Source organism: Erpetoichthys calabaricus, chromosome 16, assembly GCF_900747795.2.
Source record: "Erpetoichthys calabaricus chromosome 16, fErpCal1.3, whole genome shotgun sequence".
In the NCBI taxonomy this organism is placed as follows: domain Eukaryota; kingdom Metazoa; phylum Chordata; class Cladistia; order Polypteriformes; family Polypteridae; genus Erpetoichthys; species Erpetoichthys calabaricus.
In genome coordinates, this window is record NC_041409.2 from 91,384,222 (window position 1) to 91,410,234 (window position 26,013).

At 39.2% G+C, this 26,013-nt stretch overlaps 1 protein-coding gene across 4 annotated transcripts in view; it reads left to right on the plus strand.

The window, feature by feature from the left end:
• Positions 1–24,485, plus strand: part of spint1a (serine peptidase inhibitor, Kunitz type 1 a) — a 54,850-nt gene extending 30,365 nt beyond the window's left edge. For all 4 annotated transcript variants that reach the window (XM_028821273.2, XM_051919822.1, XM_028821271.2 and 1 more), the window contains exons 5-11: positions 12,318–12,488; positions 12,685–12,735; positions 12,871–12,996; positions 14,034–14,084; positions 20,201–20,371; positions 23,402–23,461; positions 23,810–24,485. In XM_028821273.2, the coding sequence (XP_028677106.1) occupies positions 12,318–12,488; positions 12,685–12,735; positions 12,871–12,996; positions 14,034–14,084; positions 20,201–20,371; positions 23,402–23,461; positions 23,810–23,997 (818 nt within the window). In that variant the 3' untranslated portion in view covers positions 23,998–24,485. The remainder of the gene's footprint in view (positions 1–12,317; positions 12,489–12,684; positions 12,736–12,870; positions 12,997–14,033; positions 14,085–20,200; positions 20,372–23,401; positions 23,462–23,809) is intronic.
• The last annotated feature ends 1,528 nt before the right edge of the window (positions 24,486–26,013 follow it).

Below are 26,013 nucleotides of genomic sequence, written 5' to 3' on the forward strand. Positions count from 1 at the left end.
TTAGCAGTGAAAACTGGTCACTGATTAGGAAAAGGGTTAGAATGAAAACCTGCAGCCACTGCGGCACTCCGGGCCTGGAGTTCAACACTCCTGCACTAGAGTTTTCCTGAGCTAACATCCCTTCAATATTTTCAGGCTGCCCCGAGGTTAAATAGCTGAACTCACTGCCCCACAAGTGCACCTAATAAATTAGACACTTTGCAGACCATACTAAGAAATCTACCATTTCACACACACACGGTTAAGTAGATTAATTTCAGTGCCATTAATAAATTAACCACATCTAATGTAAAAAATAGTCAACAAAGATGAGCAAAAATAAAATTTTCTGGAGAGAAATAAAAGGGAACTAGCAGACTAGTAGAGGATAAAGAAAGAAAAGATGGACAGAGTTTAAGGAGGAGAAGACGGCAGGAGGGAGAAAGCAGGTGCAGGAGAGTAGGAGAACGAGTGAGCGCAGGCTCACACCGATATCAAGCAGCTGGGAGAGGCGAGCCAGAGTGAGGTGTTTGGTCAGCACCTGAGGGCCGATGGTAGTGGTCACACCTGGTGAGCACTTGTTTGGAGCAGGAGTGACTGGGAGAAGGTTGGCTCGCCATAGCAAAGGCAGCGGTAGTCGGAGATTTGGAATAGAAGCCCCAGTGTGAGCGTCCTGGTTGCTGGGGAGCCCAAGTCTCGGTCTAGATGAGTAGAACCAAAGCCAGGGATCAGAAGGCCACCAGACCAGTAGAGTAAAGAAGGTCAGCTGCATGTAGGGTGACTCCCCTGGTGCATAGCCTGGATGGGAGAAACGGGGGAGTCACCAGTAAAAGAAGGCACCAGGCTTTGGTTTAAAGAGATTGTTTCCAGCCATTGTTTTAACCTCGTTGTTTTTAAAGATTTTTTCTATTGGATTTTAACCTCCACTTTTCACCTCTGTTTTTACTGGATTATTTATTTAAAAGATTTTGGTACACTGCACTTTATTTGGACACTTCGGTTTTTGATTGTTGTTGGTTTTAATAAAAGCACTTTGCACTTTTTGCACCATCCCTTTGTTTCATTGTTTGAGCCTCCCTGCCTAGCTCATCGGTGACATTACCGACGGTGTCGGGTTCAAGGGCTCCCAAAAGTAAGATGGGACCGTGGAGCAGAACCTGCATCATCACAGTGGGATTAACAGTTTTTTAACTATTTGAAACAAAACATCCTTTTATCAGGGAAAACTTTAATACTCTCCACTTTTTTAATGACTTGTTATGGTAGTATTTGAGCTTCCCCTCCGCCCATTGAAATTCAGCAGAGCCAGTCTGACTAGTCCATGGTGTGAATCAGCTCTGTGAAATTATTGACTTGCCTGACGTGTGTTATTGTTGTGTGTTTGGTTTTTTTTTCTCTCTTCTTCCCCAACTGTTACATGTTGGATTATTTACTTTCACATTTGTGTTTTTGCTTGTAAGAAGTATAATACAGTAAAAAGAAGCTCTTTAAACCATGGTTGATAATAATATGATGCTTACCATAAAGTAATTGCTTCAAATTATCCATCCATTATCCAACTCGCTATATCCTAACTACAGGATCACGGGGGGGGGGGGGGGCTCTGCTGGAGCCAATCCCAGCCAACGCAGGGCGCAAGGCAGGAAACAAACCCCGGGCAGGGTGCCAGCCCACCGCAGTGCTTCAAATTATCTGCAACATTAAGTTTTAGTCTCCATGCATTACCAGGATTTTAGGCTCCACTACCTCACCTATGAATTCTCTATTTGCAGTTAAGGGAGAGGCTTGTGTGGTGTGAGAACTTTTTGCTTGATCTGTTGAAGCTTAAGGATCTCATTGATGACAGGAATTGGGTAGAGAGTTATTTTTCCGCACTTACGGGTGAGCTGACTGGGAGAGGTGAAGGAGGCTTTAGATGTTGTAGCCGGTAAAGTATCTTTGATAAAATTAACAAAGTGACAGGTCTGCTTCTCATTTAGAGGCATTCAAAACAAAAAGTGTTCACATAGAGCAAAATAGCACAAAGGAAGATTGTGAGGGGTTGGGGTGAATAAAACTTTATAGAGAAATCGCACATCTCTCTGGGCAGCTTCTATACAGCGCATCACTTTTTGGCAGGGTCCTTTGACAACTTTTTCCATATGAAAGCTTTTTAATTTGCCTTGAGTAATTTGACTTTGTGGTTTTGGTAGCAATTCAATTTACTTTGGATATAACTGGAAACTTTAAAGAAAGTTCTCACTTCTTTATTCGTGTTAGGTGGTTTTTACTTGTGGAACACAAAAACCACTGTAAAACAGCACATAGTGCTCATGTCATTTTTATCTGTACCTTTTTACCTAATTCCAAAACCAAGATAATTTTGCTGTCCTTGGCATATAAGAAATGTTTTAAAAGCTTTAATATGGTTCACACTAACCATTTTTTGGTGTTTGCTTATTGAAGATGTGCTTGATATCCTTTGGTGCTTGTAATAGATGAGTAAGCACAACCTATGCAGTTCATAGCAGCCTTTAAAAATAGTCAAGTGCTGCCAGTAGATCAAAAAACTGATGATCCCTAAAGCTGAATAACTGGTAACGGCTCAGTGACGAGTCCGTTTACTTTTGGCATGGTTGCTCAGTACTATTATTAGTGACATCTGCTTCACTAATGGCTTCTAAAGTGTGCAGATTGTACCCTGATTGTACTCTGAGGAGCGTCATTAAAGTTTAGCAGGTATGATGTGTGGTATAGGGACAGATTTTAAATCCGTAAAGCCGTGTCACTCGTGTCGTGATTGCACGACCGCGGGGAGTTAATGAGGTAGTTGGGGTGAGTCGCACCTGCACATGCGGGTGCTATCGTTCTCAATTGCTTCATTGGCTTCCTGTGGTGTGTGATTTAAGGCGCTACGCCCATGGAGACGTGTGTGTGCGTGTGTGTATATGTGCATACTTGCGTACGTACATACAGTGGGTACGGAAAGTATTCAGACCCCCTTCAATTTTTCACTCTTTGTCATATTGCAGCCATTTGCTAAAATCATTTAAAGTAATTTTTTCCCTCATTAATGTACACACAGCACCCCATATTGACAGACAAAAAAAAGAATTTTTGAAATTGTTGCAGATTTATTAAAAAAGAAAAACTGAAATATCACATGGTCCTAAGTATTCAGACCCTTTGCTCAGTATTTAGTAGAAGCACCCTTTTGAGCTAATACAGCCATGAGTCTTCTTGGGAAAGATGCAACAAGTTTTTCACACCTGGATTTGGGGATCCTCTGCCATTCCTCCTTGCAGATCCTCTCCAGTTCTGTCAGGTTGGATGGTAAACGTTGGTGGACAGCCATTTTTAGGTCTCTCCAGAGATGCTCAATTGGGTTTAAGTCAGGGCTCTGGCTGGGCCATTCAAGAACAGTCACAGAGTTGTTGTGAAGCCACTCCTTCGTTATTTTAGCTGTGTGCTTAGGGTTATTGTCTTGTTGGAAGGTAAACCTTCGGCCCAGTCTGAGGTCCTTAGCACTCTGGAGAAGGTTTTTGTCCAGGATATCCCTGTACTTGGCCGCATTCATCTTTCCCTCGATTGCAACCAGTCGTCCTGTCTCTGCAGCTGAAAAACACCCCCACAGCATGATGCTGCCACCGCCATGCTTCACTGTGGGGACTGTATTAGACAAGTGATGAGCAGTGCCTGGTTGTCTCCACACATACCGTTTAGAATTAAGGCCAAAAAGTTCTATCTTGGTCTCATCAGACCAGAGAATCTTATTTCTCACCATCTCAGAGTCCTTCAGGTGTCTTTTAGCAAACTCCATGCGGGCTGTCATGTGTCTTGCACTGAGGAGAGGCTTCCGACAGGCCACTCTGCCATAAAGCCCTGACTGGTGGAGGGCTGCAGTGATGATTGACTTTCTACAGCTTTCTCCCATCTCCTGACTGCATCTCTGGAGCTCAGCCAAAGTGATCTTTGGGTTCTTCTTTACTTCTCTCACCAAGGCTCTTCTCCCCCGGTAGCTCAGCTTGGCTGGACGGCCAGCTCTAGGAAGGGTTCTGGTCGTCCCAAACGTCTTCCATTTAAGGATTATGGAGGCCACTGTGCTCTTGGGAACCTTAAGTGCAGCAGAAATTTTTTTGTAACCTTGGCCAGATCTGTGCCTTGCCACAATTCTGTCTCTGAGCTCTTCAGGCAGTTCCTTTGACCTCATGATTCTCATTTGCTCTGACATGCATTGTGAGCTGTAAGGTCTTATATAGACAGGTGTGTGGCTTTCCTAATCAAGTCCAATCAGTATCATCAAACACAGCTGGACTCAAATGAAGGTGATCTCAAGGATGATCAGAAGAAATGGAAAGCACCTGAGTTAAATATATGAGTGTCACAGCAAAGGGTCTGAATACTTAGGACCATGTGATATTTCAGTTTTTCTTTTTTAATAAATCTGCAACAATTTCAAAAATTCTTTTTTTTTGTCTGTCAATTTGGGGTGCTGTGTGTACATTAATGAGGAAAAAAATTAATTTAAATGATTTTAGCAAATGGCTGCAATATAACAGAGTGAAAAATTGAAGGGGGTCTGAATACTTTCCATACCCACTGTACATACATACATACATACAGTGGACCCTTGACTTACAAACTCAATTCGTTCATGAGGACTGGTTGTAACTCAAGTTGGTTGCAAATCAAGACTATTATTCCCATAAGAAATAATGGACATACCCATAATGCGTTCCGAACCTCCCACAGCAACACTTACCTTTACATAATAAAAAAAAGGCTTGTATAATGTGCATAATTAACCAAAAACACCAATAATTTTTCTAATGTACTAACGAAAAAGTTATAAAAAGTGCCTAGCCTACCAGAAACAACAATTTCATACTGTACTCGCCATTTAAGTTGACATCTTTGGCTTTCAGGAAGGGAGGAGGAGGAGGAGGAGAATGAAATGGAAGGTAGTTATTGTTTGGAAGGAGAGCCCCCTTCCATAAGAACATCAGGACTCTGGCTCTCTGGTGTCCTTTCTCTCCTTGAGAGAGGCTGTGAGACTCGGATAGGCTATCACCTGCCATCTGCCTTTCGTTTATCCACACTAATAATAGCTTTTCTACACCGTCTAACACTATTGATCGTGACTTACTAATTAACACCTTTAGCAACACTAGCTTCCTTATACAAAGCTTTCCTTTGTAAAATTGTCGAGGTGGTGGATTTCGACATGCTGTACATATTAGCGAGATCGGTCACACAAACGCCACTCTTATATTTCCGCACAATTCTCTTCTTCGTTTCGATTGTGATCACTTTCTTTACCTTCGTTACCGTCTTCTCTTCCTTCCTTAGCTTCTTTTCTATCTTTTTTCGGGCCACTTTGATAGCAATTATCAAAATAAATTATATAAATCACTGCACTGACCGAAATTACGTCCAAAAACGCACGTATCTGGGCTCGGACTGACGCTTATGAAGCTTTTTTCGGGCCATTTTGATAGCAATTATCAAAATAAATTATATAAATCACTGCACTGACCGAAATTACGTCCAAAAACGCACGTATGTGGGCTCGGACTGACGCTTATGAACGCTCTCGGCTGTTTTACAATCGCACAAGCGGATACACGTGTTTGCATTCGGGTCGTAACTCAAGACATTGGTCATAATTCAAAACAGAAATTTTGGTCGTAAACCAAGTTGTTTGCATGTCGGGCCGGTCGTATATCGAGGGTCAACTGTATGTGTGTATATATGTTGCATAGTTTACTGTCAAATAATGCAAAGAGTACACGACACATGTTTCATCAGGCGTACACGCTCTACTGCTCCCCTTGCGGGGATCGAACGTCGGCATCAAAGACGAAGTCCCTTTACGCTGCGCCACAGCATGTAGTTCATTTATTTGGCAGCCTGTAGATCAGAGTAAACTATGCAACATTCCATGATCTGCTTCTCGCAACTGAAGAGGGCCCTGTGGCGGATGTTTGCCAAATGGCAGACCAACCACATGCTTTACCTGGTAGGTAACCACCCACACAATCAGGTTGGGACTCAGACTACGAATGCAATGAATATATATTATATATATATATATATACGGGCCAGCACAAGGAAAGGGGGATGAATCAAAGAAAAGGAAAAAAGATCGAAAGTTAAGGAGGTTAAAGGGCGTGAAAGGCAGGCTTAGGAAGGGCGATCTAGCCACCTGGAAGGAGGAAGCAGAACGAGCTGGGGCCCCCGCGAAGGAGCATTGACTCTGGCGCTCTAGGGGCTAGTTCGCCCCACTGAATATTCAGGTGGAGTATGGTGAGCAAGGCAGATGCCCTCCCTAGGCTTCCGAGGTGTGAGCGCAAAGGAAGACTGGAGGAGAACCGACCTCAGATGGTTTGGCTGCGATGTCCAGAGGCAGTCAAGATGGGGGTCAGCATAATGGAGCTCATGGCTGCTGAATCTCCGCCGGCTACACGAGAAATGGGTGAGCCGGACAGAATGAGAAGGAGGTGGGCTGAGATCAGGAGGAGTTGGTCTGCATTTTAACCTCTGATTTTTATCAGATTTATTTATTGATCCCCACTTTTCACTGGATTTTTATGGACAATTGACAGTTTTGTTGGTTTTACTTTTGTGTTGACTGTTTTTAAATAAAAGCACTTTTTACACCATCCCCTGGCATCATCAGAGAATTGTCCCGCATTTGTCAGCTCATCTCGGTCATAAATATCGACTGTGTTGGTTCAGCAGACTCCCATGTGGGAAGAGGGAGTCTGTAGGGGACTGGCATCGTCGCATGATGTACTGGCTTGGTATTCTACATCATTGTTGGGTGGCAGTAAATTGTAATGTAGTATTTCCAAGGTTAGAAGCTGAAGAGTGTAAAACAAACTACCACAGTAGTACAGAATTCAACGGAGATATTTCAGTACAGCAAGTAGTATTAAAATGGTTTAAGGGAATCCATTCACATTTATTGGAAAAAATCGAATGCTAACCCACTGTGGTATGGAGAGTCCCAACTGCTGAGACTGATATTCCTTTAAAAACTGCCTCATAGGTTTTTAGGGCAACTTCAGACATTTTTAAGTTCTATCTTCTGTTAGACTCTCCAACAATTAAGTTCATTTTTATTATGTATACAATATAGCCACTGGTTCATGTATCCGCTAACAGTTATGTTATTAATTGTATGCTTGATTCCCTGCTTCTGCCTGCTAACGCTATATTTGCGGTCTCTCATTTGTTCATAATGAAATATGGACTGACGTTTTAACCAAGATATCAGTTAGTAGAATGAGGGCTGAGATAAGGAACGTAAGGCTGTATTAGTTAAGAATGCCTTCTCTGTATACTTGTATTTGTCTAGAGGCAGATCTCTTTATTTGCATTGAGATGTAAATACATTCAGATAAGATTTTATCACCAAAAAGCAAACAGTCTGATATAATTTTTTTTTTGTTTACATTGTGACTTTTCTAGTATTGCAGTTTTAAATACTGATTTATTATTGAGTAAATAATGAAAAGGTTTGTTGCATTATAAGTAAGCTTAAAATTGTAATGTTTTAATATTAAGGTATTCAAAGCTACGTATACACCTGACAAAAATATTTCAATGATTTGACTTGTTCTCTAACCAGGAATTACTTAGCCATTTTTTAAAACTAGCCAGTAAAGCTTATACTAATTGCTTAATGTTCCCAAAGCCGGAGTGGTGGCTCTGAGGCTAGGGATCTGCACTGGCAATCGGAAGGTTGCAGGTTCAAATCCCGTAAATGCCAATAGAGACTCTGCTCTGTTGGGCCATTGAGCAAAGCCCTTAACCTGCAATTGCTGAGCACTTTGAGTAGTGAGAAAAGCTTTATATAAATGCAAAGAATTATCCATCCATCCATTTTCCAACCCGCTGAATCCGAACACAGGGTCACGGGGGTCTGCTGGAGCCAATCCCAGCCAACACAGGGCACAAGGCAGGAAACAATCCTGGGCAGGGTGCCAACCCACCGCAGGACGCAAAGAATTATTATTATTATTATTTAAAGCCACCTCAGAAAGAAATGCATAATAAATAAAACATAATTGATGACGTTTGTTCTCCTTAACAGTTTGTTTTTAATGTTGAATGACTTCCGTTTCGTATGTAGTTAAGAAATGAGTGTTTGTGAGCTTGTCAAAATATTATCCAATACTGGGTGCTTTAGTAAGAGGTAATGCCAGTAGCAGAGGAGCAAAAGGAGCAACGTTGGAAAATGTCCTGTTTGATTTCCATCAGTGGATTAATGCCAAGTACACTGATTTTGTTCAAGTCTGCTTTATTTGTTTAAATGCAGGTTCAGCGGGTTGGAAAATGGATGGATGGATATTTTTAGTCAAATCCTTTTCTGTAGCGTATTCAGAAATAAGACTTCAAATCTGTATATTTTAGAGGTACAATTAGCAAATGTATGGAAAAAGTCAAAAATGCACAGTGAAAAGTTACTTTATAATTTTAATTATGGGCTGTTTTAAAACAAAAGTGAACAGATACATATAAGACGGAGGAAGGCACAAGCTGTACATCATCTCTATTATAAAAAAAAAAAATCTTGCGACGAGACGTGATGTTCTGAAGAGAGACACTTCAGAGAGGCAGAGACCCTTTCATTTCCCGCGACACGGTCAAGTCACGTTATAGTGAGATCCATTGGAAGCATGTTCATGTGAGATGGTGACCTAGGCAAGGAAAGTAATAATCAGCCCGTTATAAGTGGAATTGAAAACCTTGCAGGTCCAAATGGGGTCAGAAATAAAAGACAAAGAGTAAAAGACACAGTAGTACTTCATAAAGACGTTCAAAAACGTTGGTGCCATACACACGCAGAGCAAGTTCAAAAATATGACAGTACTAAAATTCGAAAAGGTCAACAACAAGACAGTACAGATCGCATTCGTGCAAACAAAAGGAAATTATTACTTGGTGAAATAACGGAACAGCAAAAAGAGATCAAATTTAACCCATTAACAGCTGTGTTCGGTGTTCTTCCAGACGGACTTGAAGTGGAGAAGGACAAGCAAACGGTGATTGCATTCACTACACTTTTGGCACGCAGACTTATTCTGTTAAATTGGAAGAATCCTAACTCTCCTCTGATAAGTCAGTGGGAAACCGATGTTTTATATTATTTGAAATTGGAAAAAATCTAATTCTCAGTTAGAGGATCTGTACAGAATTTTTTCAAAACCTGGCAGGATCTAATCAATATTATTTTAGAATAAGAGAAATAACTATAACCACATTTATTTCCCTTCTCCATTTTTTTTTACCTATATATATTTCTTCCTTTCTTTTGTTTATTGTTGCCTTATTAAAAAGCCCTAAGAAATTCTCCTTTGGCTAAGCTCTCCTTCTCAAGGGTGGGGTTTGATTTGTCTTCAATTCTTTTTTGTTATAAATCTATTTGTATGGAATGATTACAATAAAATTAATAACAATAAATAAAATAGAGATTGAATGTATGGACATAGGTGATATGTTGGAAGTATGTAGATATTGTAAGGCTTTAAAGTCTGAGTCGGAGACTTGTAGATCGTCTAATTCATGTTGCCATCAGGGAAAAGTACTGCTGCTTCCCAACGAAGAGGCCTATCCGCAAGAATTAAAAGATTTGTTGTTTGGTGAAAGTGAAATCGACAAACACTACAGGCAAAATATACGTTTCTACAATAATCGTTTTTTGCGTTAGCATCATTCAATGCACAAAACGTTGATTTACTCAATAGTGGAAAATATACGTTATGAGAATCTGTGTTCCCGCAACAATTACAGCTACAACAAGTTTCGTTTTGGAAAAAAAAAACACCTGACCAAATTGTGTTTTTATCTTTATGATCACGGAGAAGCGATGCAACATAGCATCGAAACAGTTAAACGATCCGACGTAATAGATATTATATAGCCAATAATGGATACAAATCCATATGTCCAAACTTATCGCACTTTACAGAAGATTTACCAGCAACACACAAAGACATTTTCTTGGATGTCTATATGAATCCGACAGATCACAGTCGCGTTTATAATAAACCCACATGTGACGAATTATCAGCGATTTAATACTTTCGAAAGATGGAGATATCAAAGACAGAATAGATATTTGTGTATATCCAAAGGCAAAGCATGCTTCGCCACTTATGTCAAATACATCGCCACACGCTGACCCTTTACTTTTGCTTTTCCCAGATGGCGAAACAGGATGGTTGTACAATATGAAACAGACGCATTCAGCAAAATGAATAACACCCACACAATATTTCGGGTCAAAATTATCACTACGTTCCCATGTATTTAACCCACTTCTATCATCTCGACGCCTATTGTGACATTGCATTATTAATGCGTATTTAAAAGTTGCAGCTAATCCTCTCTTCTTTATTAAATCGAATCATGTTAAACTTAGAACGGAACATATGCAAGGTCTCATTGATCACGTTCAAAATTCAAATATCGATAGTTCAGACAAATTCAAAATAGGTACAGCAGTAATATTACCGTCCTCCTATCAAGGTAGTCCAAGAGCATTGCAACAGTTATATCACGATGCAATGGCAATATCCAGAACTATCGGTTGGCCAGATTTATTTCTTACAATGACGCGCAATCCATAATGGCCAGAAATCTGCAGCTTCTTGAACAATGTCACCTGCTACATCGGCTGTGGATATTCCCACTTTCATAAGTAGATTGTTTTATCAGAAAAGTCTTAATGTTTATTGAAACGATATTCACTCACGGCCAGTTATATGTTGCATTATCAAAAGTGAACATAATGCGTATGTAGCTGTTCCCAATAAAAAAAACACACTTTAAATTGTATTTCCACAGGACCAAACCTGGGGGTTGGCAAGTGTAGTGAGCAGGGGGCAGAGCCCCCCTAGTATGTTAAAATATTGGAAACTGAGATAAAGCTTATTTATTTATTTATTTATTTTTGGTCCACTGTGTCTTTTTACCATAAAAACAAATTCCAAGCACAATGTGATTAGGAGTTGTGGTAGTGTATACTTCTAACAATAAGCACCTCTGAAAGAAACCTTTCGTGCTCATACTAAATAGCATAATAACGCATTTTCATTTTCTAAGTATTAGTATTCTCCAAAATTTTCTTTTCATTTGGTGAACACTTTAAATTTTTCCCCCCAGTTAATTTTGTATTTATCCTTTACAGACTCTGGTGCTTTTATATTTTGTGTTGATAAACAAGCTGATGAGATAAAATGCTTCATTTTATTATTGATTTTAGAACACTTGTCTTGATCATCTTAACTCCTTTTGTTTTATTATTTTATTCACAGTATTTACCTTGTAATTCTGACTGTCTTTAGTTTCACTGTTTTGCATTTTAGATGTTTACACCACTGGCCTTCATGCTAGTTTCTTGTTTAGGTACTAAAGAAATTTCACTTTTATCATTTGTAATCCAGAAAGTCTGTATCACATGTAAGTGACTGTTGTGCATTGTGTTTATATACAGAAGTGTACATGTGTAGCACGTGAGATCGACGGACAAATCGGGGTGGCGAGCACAGTTATCTGGGTGCTATACTGAAGAGGGAGCCGAGTCAGAAGACGAAGCTCTTGGCTTTACCACTCGATCTATGTCCCTACCCTCGCCAATGGTCATGAGCTTTGGGTAATGACTTTAAAGAATGAGATCGTAGGTACAAGCGGTCAAAATTAGCTTTCTCCACAGAGTGGCTGGGTTCTTCCACAGAGATAGGGTGAGAGGTGCAGACATCTGTGAGAAGGTTGGAGTGGAGCGAGAAGGTTGGAGTGGAGCTGCTGACCTTCCTCATTGAGAGGAGCCAATTGAGGTAGTTTAAGCATCTTATACAGATGCTTCCCTGTGGAGGTTTTATTGGCATGACCAGCTGGGAGGAGACCCCTGGAAAGACCCAGGGCTAACTGCGAGAATTATATCTCACAGATGCCCTGGGAATGCCTTGGGGATCCCACGGTACGAGTTGGCAAATGTGGCTGGGGGAAAAGGATGTTTGGGCCTCACTACTAAGACTGGTGCCCCTGCAACCTCACATTGGGTATGCGGTAAATGAGGAATTTAACATATACAGCAGTCAATTTTATCTTTTAAGATAACCATCATAATTATTCAACTGCCTTCTGCTTACAAATTTGATCATAGTGAGTCAAAATATTTAAATATCAATTATACATCTTTACAGCATGAGGAAAAACTGTCACACTGAAATAGTACATGTGGAAAAAAATCAAGTGTTATTTCATAATTTATGCAGTTGCGTTATGTGTGTGTATTCCAAACAAACCTCCCCGCTATTTCATGATTTTGTTTAAACCTGTGTTCTTTGTAGGTCACTGTTTGGCTCCAAGGAAGACCGGTCCATGTCGTGGATCTTTCAAGCGCTGGTATTACAATGTGGAGTCTCAGCAATGTCAACCCTTCAATTTTGGGGGGTGCAGAGAGAACAAGAACAATTATTTGAAAGAGGACGACTGTAAAAATGCATGTGATGGAGTCACTGGTAAAGCTTGCTTTCAACTCTTTAAAGTATAGTAACACATGATATCACTCTTATGGAGTAACAGTTACAGTTAAATGTTTGTATGTAATCAGTAAAACAGAGTGGTGTGCTTCTACATCGTCTAACGCAATCTTAATGTTGAATGAAACGAACTTAATTGTACTGAAACTAATTGATTATATTTTCCTTCGAACAGCTGCTTCACTTGTTAAGCCTCCTTCTGGACGTGGATCTTTTTCACATGGCAGTAAGTAATCCTGGTTGGCGAATAAAAGTGTCAGTATAAAAAAGTGTAGTGTTTTTTTTTTTTTTTTGTATTTGCACTTCCCGGGCTGAAAATTTGAATCTTGTGACATAGTGTCTCCTTAATTGTTTCTTATAGATTGCAAGACCGACTGTACTGGCAGTCATTACAAATGTGCTAATGGCTGTTGCATAGACAAATACCTCGAGTGTGACGGCGAGAAGAACTGTGATGATGGATCTGACGAGGCTTCATGTGCTTCAAGTAAGGATCAGGCGGGCTTCCTCCATTACTAATTCTGCTGGTGCTCTGAAACTTCTGTAGTAATTTACAAATGGATTCTCCGTCGTGTGTCTTTATTGAATGAAATTCTGACTTGTTCAGTCTCGTTGAAGTTGCTGTAAAATCTACAGGTATAAAATAACTCGCTTAGTTCTGATGCATCTTAATTCTTAATGACATGAGACATGTCATACAAATGGAAAATTTTGACTTGCTTTTCCTTAAGCACTTTGATGTATATAATTTTTAAATTTCTCCCCTCACTGTGATCTGCAGAACTGTTCTTGTTTTGCTTGGTTAGTGGTTTATGCCTTTTTATAGAGTGGATTTTTTTTTTTATTAAAAGATAATAGTCTGTTAGCTCTCAAAGTTGAGCTTTTCTATTGCTTGTGTTTTAACAGAACAGAGATTTTCAATTTAATAACAAAAAAACTCTATGCTATGTTGGTGGCTCTCATAAAGTGCAACCTAAGACCTTTGCAAATGTTAATTAAATGATAGAAGGCAATGAAGTGGGCAATATGACTGGCTCATATTTCAGAAAACTTTTGCTTTACTCATATAGTGAAAATGTAAATTGAACTTTGTTTAAATGAGTCTCTTTTAAAACTTAAAAACACACAAAACTTTCTTCATAAATTAAAATTTACAATGTGCTATCATAGAGCATTTTGGAAGGGTGACCATGCCTTCCAATTGAGTACTTTCTTTGTAAACAAATCATTTATTTATTATGTAATTTTTGTCATATTACAGTAGATTTTTATATAATTTTGCTTATTGTAAATACATGCTCATGACTAACATTTCTATAGTTTTGCTATTTCTGCTCTTTTAGCTTCTATTAATTTTAGTCCAGCATCAGAGTCGCACATGAGGCAGGGATTTGAACCTGGCGGCTTTGCTGTTAAAGTGCCTTTAGTCACTACACCATGCTGTATAATTTAAGTACAAAATAACAGTGAAACTTTGAACTTTAACATTACCCATGGTAAATCGTCATGTTTTATTCTTTCCAGTCCGAGATAAATTTGGACGATTGCTGGATGTACAGGTGGAAAAGGACAAAGGTAAGAGCAGTGTTCCTTGCATTCATTCTTTTTCAGGACATGGTAAGCTGCTCTCCCTTTAAGATGTCTAAGCTATTACTATTATAAGGAGAGTCTGATATTGTTGCAACTTGGATATAATAATGTTATTTATGTAGTATGTATAATATCACAGCCAGAAGCAGAAATGAAGAAATAATTCAGTAAGGTTCCTGAAACAAAATATAAATATGATAAAATCATCGAAAAATACGAACAAGTCACACTACAACTCTATAAGCAGATTTTAATAAATATATGGGCAATAATAAATTTATTTCTGGGCAAAATTGAATGGTGTACAAGACATTGTTCCAAAACTGGGAACCAGCAATGGAAAGGGCACAACCACAAATAGTACACAATCTCATCTGTGGCGTATCAGATAGATAGATAGATAGATAGATAGATAGATAGATACTTTATTAATCCCAAGGGGAAATTCACATACTCCAGCAGCAGCATACTGATACAAAAAACAATATTAAAGAGTGATAACAATGCAGGTATACAGACAGACAATAACTTTGTATAATGTTAACGTTTACCCCCCCCGGGTGGAATTGAAGAGTCGCATAGTGTGGGGGAGGAACGATCTCCTCAGTCCGTCAGTGGAGCAGGACGGTGACAGCAGTTTGTCACTGAAGCTGCTCCTCTGTCTGGAGATGATCCTGTTCAGTGGATTCTCTATGATTGACAGGAGTCTGCTCAGCGCCCGTCGCTCTGCCACGGATGTCAAACTGTCCAGCTCCGTGCCTACAATAGAGCCTGCCTTCCTCACCAGTTTGTCCAGGCGTGAGGCGTCCTTCTTCTTTATGCTGCCTCCCCAGCACACCACTGCGTAGAAGAGGGCGCTCACTACAACCGTCTGATAGAACATCTGCAGCATCTTATTGCAGATGTTGAATGACGCCAGCCTTCTAAGGAAGTATAGTCAGCTCTGTCCTCTCTTGCGCAGAGCATCAGTATTGGCAGTCCAGTTTATCATCCAGCTGCACTCCCAGGTATTTATAGGTCTGCACTCTCTGCACACAGTCACCTCTGATGATCACGGGGTCCATGAGGGGCCTGGTCCTCCTAAAATCCACCACCAGCTCCTTGGTTTTGCTGGTGTTCAGTAGTAGGTGGTTTGAGTCGAACCATTTAACAAAGTCCTTGATTAGGTTCCTATACTCCTCCTGCTGCCCACTCCTTATGCAGCCCACGATAGCAGTGTCGTCAGCGAATTTTGCACGTGGCAGGACTCCGAGTTGTATTGGAAGTCTGATGTATATAGGCTGAACAGGACTGGAGAAAGTACAGTCACCTACGGCGCTCCTGTGCTGCTGACCACAATGTCGGACCTGCAGTTCCCGAGACGCACATACTGAGGTCTGTCTGTAAGACAGTCCATGATCCACGCCACCAGGTATGAATCTACTCCCATCTCTGTCAGCTGGTCCCTAAGGAGCAGAGGTTGGATGGTGCTGAAGGTGCTAGAGAAGTTCAGAAACATAATTCTTACAGCACCCTGCCTCTGTCCGATTGAGAGAGGGATCGGTGTATCATGTAGATGATGGCATCCTCCGCTCCCACCTTCTCCTGGAATGCAAACTGCAGAGGGTCGAGGGCGTGGCGGACCTGTAGCCTCGGCACAGCCATATCAAATGGTTAAGTATTTCTTTGTGTTTATAAGCACACATGCAATACATATCTAGAGATACTGTAGTCTCTTGAGACTTTTTGGAAAGCCCCATATCCCAAAATTGCAGTAGTCAAAGCAAGATTGAATAAAAGCATGCAGCGCTTTATTTGAATTTGACTTTGGGGTAAGTCATGAATTAGTAGAATGAAGTTTCACAAAATTAAGTTTTGTTACTCAGCAATTTAAGTGTAGAACCAATTTTGTCCCCTAGGTTTATAATCCTAGTAGACAGAGGGATTACATGCCTATCAATAGGTATACTAGATCTTATCTAATTAGGGTTGTCCACAAGAAAAGCTTCTTATTTGCTGATTTTCATGTCTAAGCAGTTCTCACTCATCCATTCTGGAATATGACACAAGTATTACATGACTCAAATGAGAGCTGCACAATTACTATTAGCAGTCCGGAGATTACAGAAGTTTAGCCAGGGACAGTAAATAAGACAGAAATAACATTGGACCAAGTACTGATCCCTGGTGATCACTGAATGGTACAAGCCATAGTTCAGATTTTTGCACCTCTTTCTATCCTATAAAACAAGTAATTAACGCAGAAAAACCACCAAATGCTGAAAGTGAGACATTTTACTATTTCATGAAAAATATCCGCTCATTTTGAATTTGATGGCAGCAACATGTTTCAAAAAAGTTAGGATGGGGACAACAAGTAAGTGGCACTAAAAAGAAACAGCTGGAGTAAAATTTTGCAACTGATTAACAGGTCAGTAGCATGATTGGGCATAAAAAGAGCATCTTAGAGAGGCTAAGTCTCTTTGGTAAATCTCTGCCCATCTTTATTTCAATCTGTAAAAAAAATTTCAGAATAATGTTCCTCAATGTAAAATTGCAAATACTTTGAACATCTCATCATCTACAGTGCATAATATCATCAAAAGATTCTGAGAATCCGGAGAAATTTACGTGTGCAAGGGCCAAGGCCAAAAATCCAGTATTGGATGCCCGTGATCTTCGGGCCATCGGGTAGTTCACCATGCCATCCTCAAATGCAGATTAAAACTTTATCATGCAAAGAAGAAGCCATACATGAACATGATCCAGAAACACTGCTGTCTAATCTGGGTCAGAGCTCATTTAAAATGGAAAGTGGAAATTGTTGTGCGGTCAGACAAATTGAAATTTGAGGTTCTTTTTGGAAAACATGGAGACCGAATCCTCCTGACTAAAGAGGAGAGGGACTGTCTGGCTTCTGCTCAGTGCTCAGTTCAAAACCTTGTATCTCTGAAGGTATACAGGGTAGTGCATTGGCACCTATGGAGTTGGCAGCCTGCACACCTGGAAAGGCACCATCAATGTTGAAAGGTATATACAGGTTTTAGAGCAACATATGCTCCCATCCAGGCAATGTCTTTTTCAGGGAAGGCCTTGCATATTTCAGCAGGACAATGCTAAACCACATACTGCACCTATTACAACCGCATGGCTTCGTAGTAGAAGAGTCTGGGTGCTGAACTGGCCTGCCTACAGTGCAATTCTTTCACCAGTTTTAAACATTTAGTGCATCATGAAACAAAAAATATGACAAGACCCAGGACTGTTGAGAAGCTAGGACCCTACATCAGAATAGAATGGGACAGCATTCCCCTCCCAAAAGTCCAGCAACTGGTCTCCTCAGTTCCCAGATGTTTGCAGACTTGTTTAAAGAAGAGGGGATGCTACACTGTGGTAAACTTTTATGAGCCTTTTCTCAGTTTAAACATTTGATATGTTTTCTGTCTTATATTGTGAATAAAATATAGGTTTATGAGATTTGCAAATCATTGCATTCTGTTTTTATTTACATTTTATAGTGTCCCAACTGTTTTTGGAATTGGGGGTTTTAAGCCTGCCAACACCAGATTGTCATCAGAAATGCCAGAAATCAGAAATGCCAACGTTCCTCACCTGGGTAATATTGATGACATGAGTATCGTCAGATAGAGCAAGGTTTAAAATGTGGCCAAGTTTATGAATACGACAATTCACTTAGCTCCACAAATTCAGCAGCAAAGCAACAGCTAGGGACCTCAATATTTATATTGAAATTCCCTTAAATCAACAGATTAGTAAAAGTAGGAGACAAAAGGCTTAACATATTTTAAAACTTGATTAAAAAGGAGGAGCCAGTCATTTGAAACAGATAAAGGCTGTACAGATGGACGAATGCATTTAAGGTGGAGGTGAGATTACATCAGGGATCGGCTCTGAGCCCTTTCTTATTTACAATGGTGATGGACAGGTTGACAGACGAGATTAGACAGGAGTCCCCGTGGACTGTGATGTTTGCTGATGACATTGTGATAGTAGGGAGCAGGTTGAGGAGACCCTGGAGAGGTGGAGATATGAGAGGAGAGGAATGAAGGTCAGTAGGAACAAGACAGAATACATTTGTGTGACTGAGAGGAAGGTCAGTGGAATGGTGAGGATGCAGGGAGTAGAGTTGGTGAAGATGGATGAGTTTAAATACTTGTGATCAACAGTACAGAGTAATGGGGAGTGTGGAAGAGAGATGAAGAAGAGAGTGTAGGCAGGGTGGAGTGAGTGGAGAAGAGTGTCAGGAGTGATTTGTGACAGACGGGTATCAGCAAGAGTGAAAGGGAAGGTCTACAGGACGTATAGTGAGACCAGCTTTGTTATATGGGTTGCAGACGGTGGCACTGACTAGAAAGCAGGAGACAGAGCTGGAGGTGGCAGAGTTAAAGATGTTAAGATTTGCATTGGGTGTGAGGAGGATGGACAGGATTAGGAATGAGGACATTAGAGGGTCAGCTCAAGTTGGACGGTTGGGAGATAAAGTCAGAGAGGCGAGATTGCGTTGGTTTGGACATGTGCAGAGGAGAGATGCTGGGTATATTGGGAGAAGGATGTTAAGAATGGAGATGCCAGGCAAGAGGAAAAGAAGATGGCCTAAGAGGAGGTTTATGGATGTGGTGAGAGAGGACATGCAGGTGATGGGTTAGGGTTAGGGTTAGCAAGATGACGACAAAGATATGGAAGAAGATGATCTGCTGTGGCAACCCATAACAGGAACAGCCGAAAGAAGAAGAAAGGCTGATGGACTATTCCATTTTTAAATATAGATAAAAAGGCACATGTTGGCTAATTTTCTTTTATTTTTGAATATTATTTTAAAATGCATGCTTTGTGCTGCACTGGGAGTGGGCTTTATATAAACAAAAGGATACAGCCTAAGTGATTGAGAGCCCAAACAGCTGCACTAACCCATAGTGTAGATGGATGACTGATGGTGAAGGGGTGATGTGCTTTACAGGAACATGATTACGTTTGGCGTGTCCAGTGAGGTGTGAAATAGAAAGAGAAAGTTGGTCAAAGCTCAAGGAAGGTCCAAAAGTCAATGGTTAACAAGTGCTATAAAACTCCAGTGGGGGTGCCAGGCACTGTGGCCATTTGTATAGGTGTTGCTTTGCGTGAAGCAAAAAGGAGAATGAAGCAAAGGAGTAAGTGGTGTCCTTGAGTCCAGAGCAAGCCTGCTGTGCCGCTGCGAGTTTAAACTGAACAGGCCTGCCATGTAGTATGCCGTTGTAATCTACATTTGCATCTATAGACTTTGAAAGGGAATTCCCACCCCGACATCCGAAATGGTTTACATTTACCTGCATGTCTGCTTACTTTGATCAGGGATGCCCCACTCCCTTGCTCTCAAATTCTTTACATATACAGTACATTCACATCTGTGGACTTTTAAGGGGGACCACATACAACTGATGAAAAACATGAAAACAAATAAGTGAATGACATAAACAAAAGAAAACCATAAACCTCTAAATATGATAAAATTTTACATTATTTCTATCAATTGTCCATTTCAATTGAATACCTTTTTTCTGTAAAATTGTGGTTTGCAATTGCCATCAAAAGCTAAGTCACTGGGAAAAGCAGGAATTGATCTATTGCAGGAATGTTTTGCTCATGAGCTCCAGTGACCTAGCAATTTTCTTATTATTTGACTGATACTTTTATGCAAGGTGACTTATAAAATTTGAGATACAATTGGTTACATTTCTTTTGCCTCTTTAATTGAACCATAGGCAGATGATGTGACTTGCTTATGGTCACATTGTGTCAAGATTTGAACCCACAGCCTCCGTGTTTGAAGTTCTAGGTCCGAAGTCTTAAGTAGTACAACATAATGTGTACCAATAATATTAGCCCCTTGTTAAAAACAAATACAAATATGCCATACAGAAAAGTACTTAGTTTGTTGTGTAGTACTTCTGATACATCCGATTCATCGATGGCACTACAACTAAGGCCCATCGTTTTAAAACATTTCTAGGACAAGGCCAGGTGACACCTTTTGTTTGTGTATATAAAATGAAAAAAGTAAAAAGGTGCTATGTTATAACTGTTGTTATGGAAGCCCTTTATAGCTGTAATGATTTCTTCTGTTCCAGTTCTCTGCACAGATCCTCCATTGACTGGCCCCTGCCGTGCACACTTCAAACGATGGTGGTATGACCCCTACAGCCGAGACTGTCATCCATTCACTTTCGGTGGATGTGATGGAAATGATAACAACTTTCAGGATGTTGATACTTGCAGAAGAGCATGTCATGGAGTTACTGGTAAGGAAAAAATGTATACTGTTTTTTTTTTTTTTTTTTTTGCTTTATAGAAAATGATTACAGTGGTGCCTTGATTTGCGAGCATAATTCGTTCCGGAAACGTGCTTGTAATCCAAAGCACTTGTATATCAAAGCGAATTTCCCCATAAGAAATAATGGAAACTCGGATGATTCGTTCTACATCCCAAAAATATTCATATAAAAATTATTAATACAAAATATAAAGTAAAAATACATAAAACAGATTAACAGGCACTTTACCTTTAAAAAGAATTGTGGCTGGTGTGAGGAAGACGAGAGGAGGAGGAGGAGGGTTATTGTGCAGGACGACTTTCACTCTAACTAATGGAATCACTGCTGTCTGTTGGCTCACTGGAATCTTTTTCGGCGACTTTTAACAAGGAAAAGATCCAATGACTGTTGCTTTTGCGTCCTTTTGAGAATTTTGCAGAAGTATGACATTGCATTGTCGTTAAAAACAGATTCATCGCTCGCAAACAAAATAAAAAAAAATACTTTACGCACACACAAGTGGTCACAATGTTATAGTCAACAGTATCTGCTCGTACGAATGTTGACTATATGAGTTAGGCACGCCGACCGAGATCGAGCATGGGAGACAATTACCCACAATCTCACAGCGAGAGAGAGAGAGAGAGAGAGAACCACCGTCAGCTCAGCTGTGATCACGTGACGCTCGGCAGGCAAAGCATATACACACACTACTCATTATTGCAAGACCTCGCTCGTTTATCAAGTTAAAATTTATTAAAAATTTTTGCTCGTCTTGCAAAATTTACTCGCAGACCAAAGTTTGACTGTATTATTCTGACAGAGGAATAAGCACACAAGTATTGTTATCAAAATAAGAACTACAGTGGTACCTCGGTATACGTCCGCTTTGGAATAAGTCTAACTTGATAGACGTCCAGTTTGAGGCGCAAAAAATTTTGCTTGGTATACGTCCTTTGTTTGCAATATGACTTGTGTGCTAGAACTTCGCGTGCTACCCTTGTTTACCTCTCTCGAGACAAAGTCATGACTGCCCACAAGCGTCAGTATGCCAGTTGCTAGCATTCGGTGAAGAACCCGCGCTATAACTCTGTGAATTTTCACGTGATTTTGTGTTTTTTTTCGCGTAAATTTGAATTGATTGTTGAAAAGTATGAAGGTGGCATGCGTATCCGGGACATGGCTGCTGCATACCGTATGCCGAGAACGACGGTATCTATGATTGTGAAAAGCAAAGGCGTTATTAAAAAGTAAAGTGAGGTTAAATTTTCATTTATTTCATCTAATTGCTTTTGTATATATGTATTTTAGTATTAAGCAGTGTTTAAATTATTTTATACAACCCCATCAATGTATAATATGCCAATAACAATAGGATTTTTTTTTCATGGGAATGGATTCATCATTTTCCCTTTACAGTGGAACCTTGGTTCACGACCATAATTCGTTCCAAAACTCTGGTTGTGAACCGAAGTAATTTCCCCCATAGGATTGTATGTAAATACAATTAATCCGTTCCAGACCATACGAACTGTATGTAAATATATATATATATATATAATATATATATATATATATATATATATATATATATATATATATATATATATATATATATATATATAATATATATATATATATATATATAATATATATATATATATATATATAATATATATATATATATATATAAATTAAATATAAATATATAAATTAAATATAAATATATAAATATAAATTTTTAAGTTTTTAAGCACAAATATAGTTAATTAACAAGCCATAGAATGCACAGCGTAATGGTAAACTAAATGTAAAAACATTGAATAACACTGAGAAAACCTTGAACAACAGAGAAAACTAACACTGCAATAGTTCGCGCTATAGCGCTACGAACCGCTCGGTAAAAACACTTTTTTTTTAATGAGTTTTAAGCACAGGGGAAAAAATGAACATTTGAAAAATCCGTAATTTAATAAACCACCAAGAAAAGTAACATTGCAACAATGCACATTATGAACTGATCACTGTAAACAGAAGTGAAAACAAAAACAAGCCCAGTGCATTCTTTAACTGCCTTCTCTACCTTATGCATCGCCCTCTCGCTCGCCTGTGTGTGTGTCTCTCTCTCGTGTGTGTGTCGCGCTCTCTTGCTCACTGCACAGGGAGAGACTGAACACGTACAATCCGAAAGGGAAACTGGCTTGTTCGTATACCGAGTGTGTGGTCGTGAACCGAGGCAAAAGTTTGGCGAATGTAACACCAACGTACAAAGACGTTCGTGATCCGAGGTTCCACTGTATTTCTTATGGGAATAATTTGTTTGGTATACGTCCTGTTTGGTATAAGTCAGAGGATCTGGAACAGATTAAGTATGTATACTGAGGTACCACTGTACTTAACTGTACCAATGAGCCTGCTATAGTGTAGTCGCAGTACACATTTTGTATTAAATTTTTCTTTTTATAATATGTCAAATTAGTAGAGCCATTAAATCTACAGCTCTAGTTTTATATTATGTTTTGCGAGTTGATTTCTCAAACAAAATAAGTTAAATAATTGCCAATTTCCTCTTTTTTTTTTTTTTTCTATTCCTTTACCTGATGAGGATGGGTCTTTTTCGAAGTCATTGCCCTTTTTTTGCAAAAAAATATACATGGTGTTTTGCTTTTCTTGTTTTGAATTACAAAGTAATTTAACATTTTTCATAACCAATAAGAGTTTTACAGACTGCTTAACTGTGCATTCACACTTAAATTTTTCAATTGAAACCAGAGGACAATATCTTCCTCTTTCTTTAAATAAACCTTGTCTAGAGTAAATGTAGGATACTCTACAGAACAAAGTTTTAATATGTAGCTAGCGTCTCAACTGAAGTAACTACATAATGGATTAGAGTTGCTAAGGCTTAAGAGTAGGAGTGGATCAGTTTGTTAATTTCCAGTGCTGTAAACCTCTGTACAAGGTAGCCATGATTTAAATGTGTCTCTTATGACATTTTGTTTTATTTCTCTTATCCAGAGAAAGATGTTTTTTCAAGAGGACTTTTTGAACGTCAAGAAGGTGATCACTCTAAGTCAGGTAATTCTAAGTTGAATGCAGTGCGTGAAAGGGTAGTGTTATTAAATTTAAGAAATGTAAAATATTACATTTGTGTGAAGTAAAGCATGTACTACAGCAGCCAAACATTAAAATCAAACAGTGGTAGTTGATTGCTGACTTTTTCTCCATTGTTAGAATTCCAGTTCATTACCCCTGCACTTACAAGATGATTAATCCCAGCTTCTTCCAGAGCCATCACTACAAATTAAGCCTGTAGATGTGCAATTGATTTTCATTGCCAATCATTAGACAAATCTGTTAATTATTAGTGAATTTCCATTTCAGCCTTTGCCATTCTGAAATCATCATTTCTTTTTTCTTTGAAAGGTATCATTGCTGTTGCTATACTGCTTGCTGTTGCTATAGCCATTGTTCTTGCTATTCTGGGTTACTTTTTGTTGAAGTCAAGAAAGGAGCAGCCCCGACATCAGGCTGTGTCATCCAATGGCTCCACACTTTCGACAACAGAAGACACTGTAAGACTCGTCTACAACACCACAACCAAACCCATCTGAGGTCTTTGCCAGGAATTCATCATCACTGTGATCTCCACATTTCTCTCCTCAGTTCTAAACTGGATTACTCCACTTCATTTGTGTGTTCATGTATATAGGCCTATCACCCTGTTTCTTGTTTTTATTATTTTTCAGTTGACGGTTTAAGAAAATGTAAAGAATAAAATTATAATAGATTTTTTTTTTTCCTTTTACATTTTTTTTTTTTATTTATTTGGGAAGATTGAGCTTTAAAAGGGGAAAAGAGAGGCCTTGTTCTAATTTACAACTCGGTGCGTTTATCAGACACCCTGAATCCAGTAATATTGTTTAGATGCCTAGGGTTGTGATGCTGAAAATTTGCTATCTTGGCATAGAAGATCTCATTGCATCAAAATATTTAGTTACTGTTTAAAAACAACAACAATAGATTATCACTGTTTGCACTTTGGCTTTTAGGAGACAGCAGGAAGTGTTTCCCGTTTTGATTAATTTGGTTGGAAGTGTCTTAACAAAATTCGCAGTCCTAAATAAAATAGCACGCCATATTTTAATATTCTTCTTAAAAGCATACTGAGAGCATTAAATGTTTGCTTTATTCTTACTTTTGTCAGTTTCAAATCATAGCTGTTCCTCTAAATGGTGGGAATCCCCATTTGCGTTCTTGTACGATGAAGATGTGCAGAATGTCGGCTGCTGCTGAATTTAATGAGCACTGTATTTTGACCAGCAGTTCAGTGTTTTAAGGCTGGAAGGTGGTTCTCCCCCCCCCCCAATTGATTTATTTTTCCTGGCCTCCCCCAGTACCAAAAAAAAAAAAAATTGTGATGTTGGGGTCCACACGCCCTGCCCCCCCACCCTGCAAGGCTAAGCTAAATATGGATGTCTGCCTAAAAACAACTGCTCAGAAAACTGCCCTAGTTATGATTGCTAAACACTTAACCACATTATTTTAATCCCAATACGCTTTGGAGATTTTGACTGTAAAACATTCAGAGTGACTTGATAAGAATTTCTTTTATAGGCGATTTGCATTTTTTTTTTTTTTTTTTGTATTTTATGTCAATGTTGGTGAAACGTTTTTATGCTTGGTGATGGAAATATATTTTTTAATACCTCAGTTTTTTGATAAGATTTTGTGAAGCTCTATTTTAATGTAAATACAATATATTGTACACGTTTTACGCTGTCCAGATGAAGACCATTTTACCTTTTGCGTTTCAGTTGTCATGTTGGTAGCTGAAGTATCAAAACGAGAGGTAAAGTTAGTCCAAGACTGGAATGCTGCGTGTAGACAGGCACTGGTGGGCTCATTGAGCCTTTCTCCGCTAACTGGCTTTTTGACAAACGCACCTCTCTTGACGATGTACTTCCAGTATAACTTCCCAGCTTTGAAGAGCTTGTGCCTTAATTGTGATGTTTTAGTTGTCCACTTTGTATAGTGAAAAGAAATGTTCGGAAATTTACACAGAACTGTAAGTACTGCTTAATCTTTTATAGGAATGCTTGCATTTTGTGTTTCATTTTTTTTTTTTTTTTGCAATGGATATGTAATAAAAATTTAATTTTATTATAACATTTGTATGATCTATCCAGAGGAGTTCTGTACTGCAAGTTTTAACATTTTGGTGAAGTTATATATTTCTATGATTGGTGATTGCACAAAAAAACAAAGACCGTAAAAGCCAACAGGTAGGATGGTATAAAGCTGTGATTATTTCTCCAGACTGCACAGACAGTTTGATAAACTGACACAAAAGCAGTAATAGGATATGCTTTGAAAAAACTCCTATGGCGTTATCACAAATTCCATATATGTGTGGGAAATGAACTGAAAGCTGTGAAATGTGACCATTTTTTTTTTCCAGGCTTTGCTGATATGTTGAAAAATTAGTTTGATTTTGTATTCAAAATATTCACTGGGCCTCGTGATTCTGTCGTATACCAGTTAATCCCAAACACGTATTTACGACATTACCTCGTATTTTTTCCACCCACCACTTTCCTTAAATGTGCCAGGAAGCAGAAAAGGTGAAG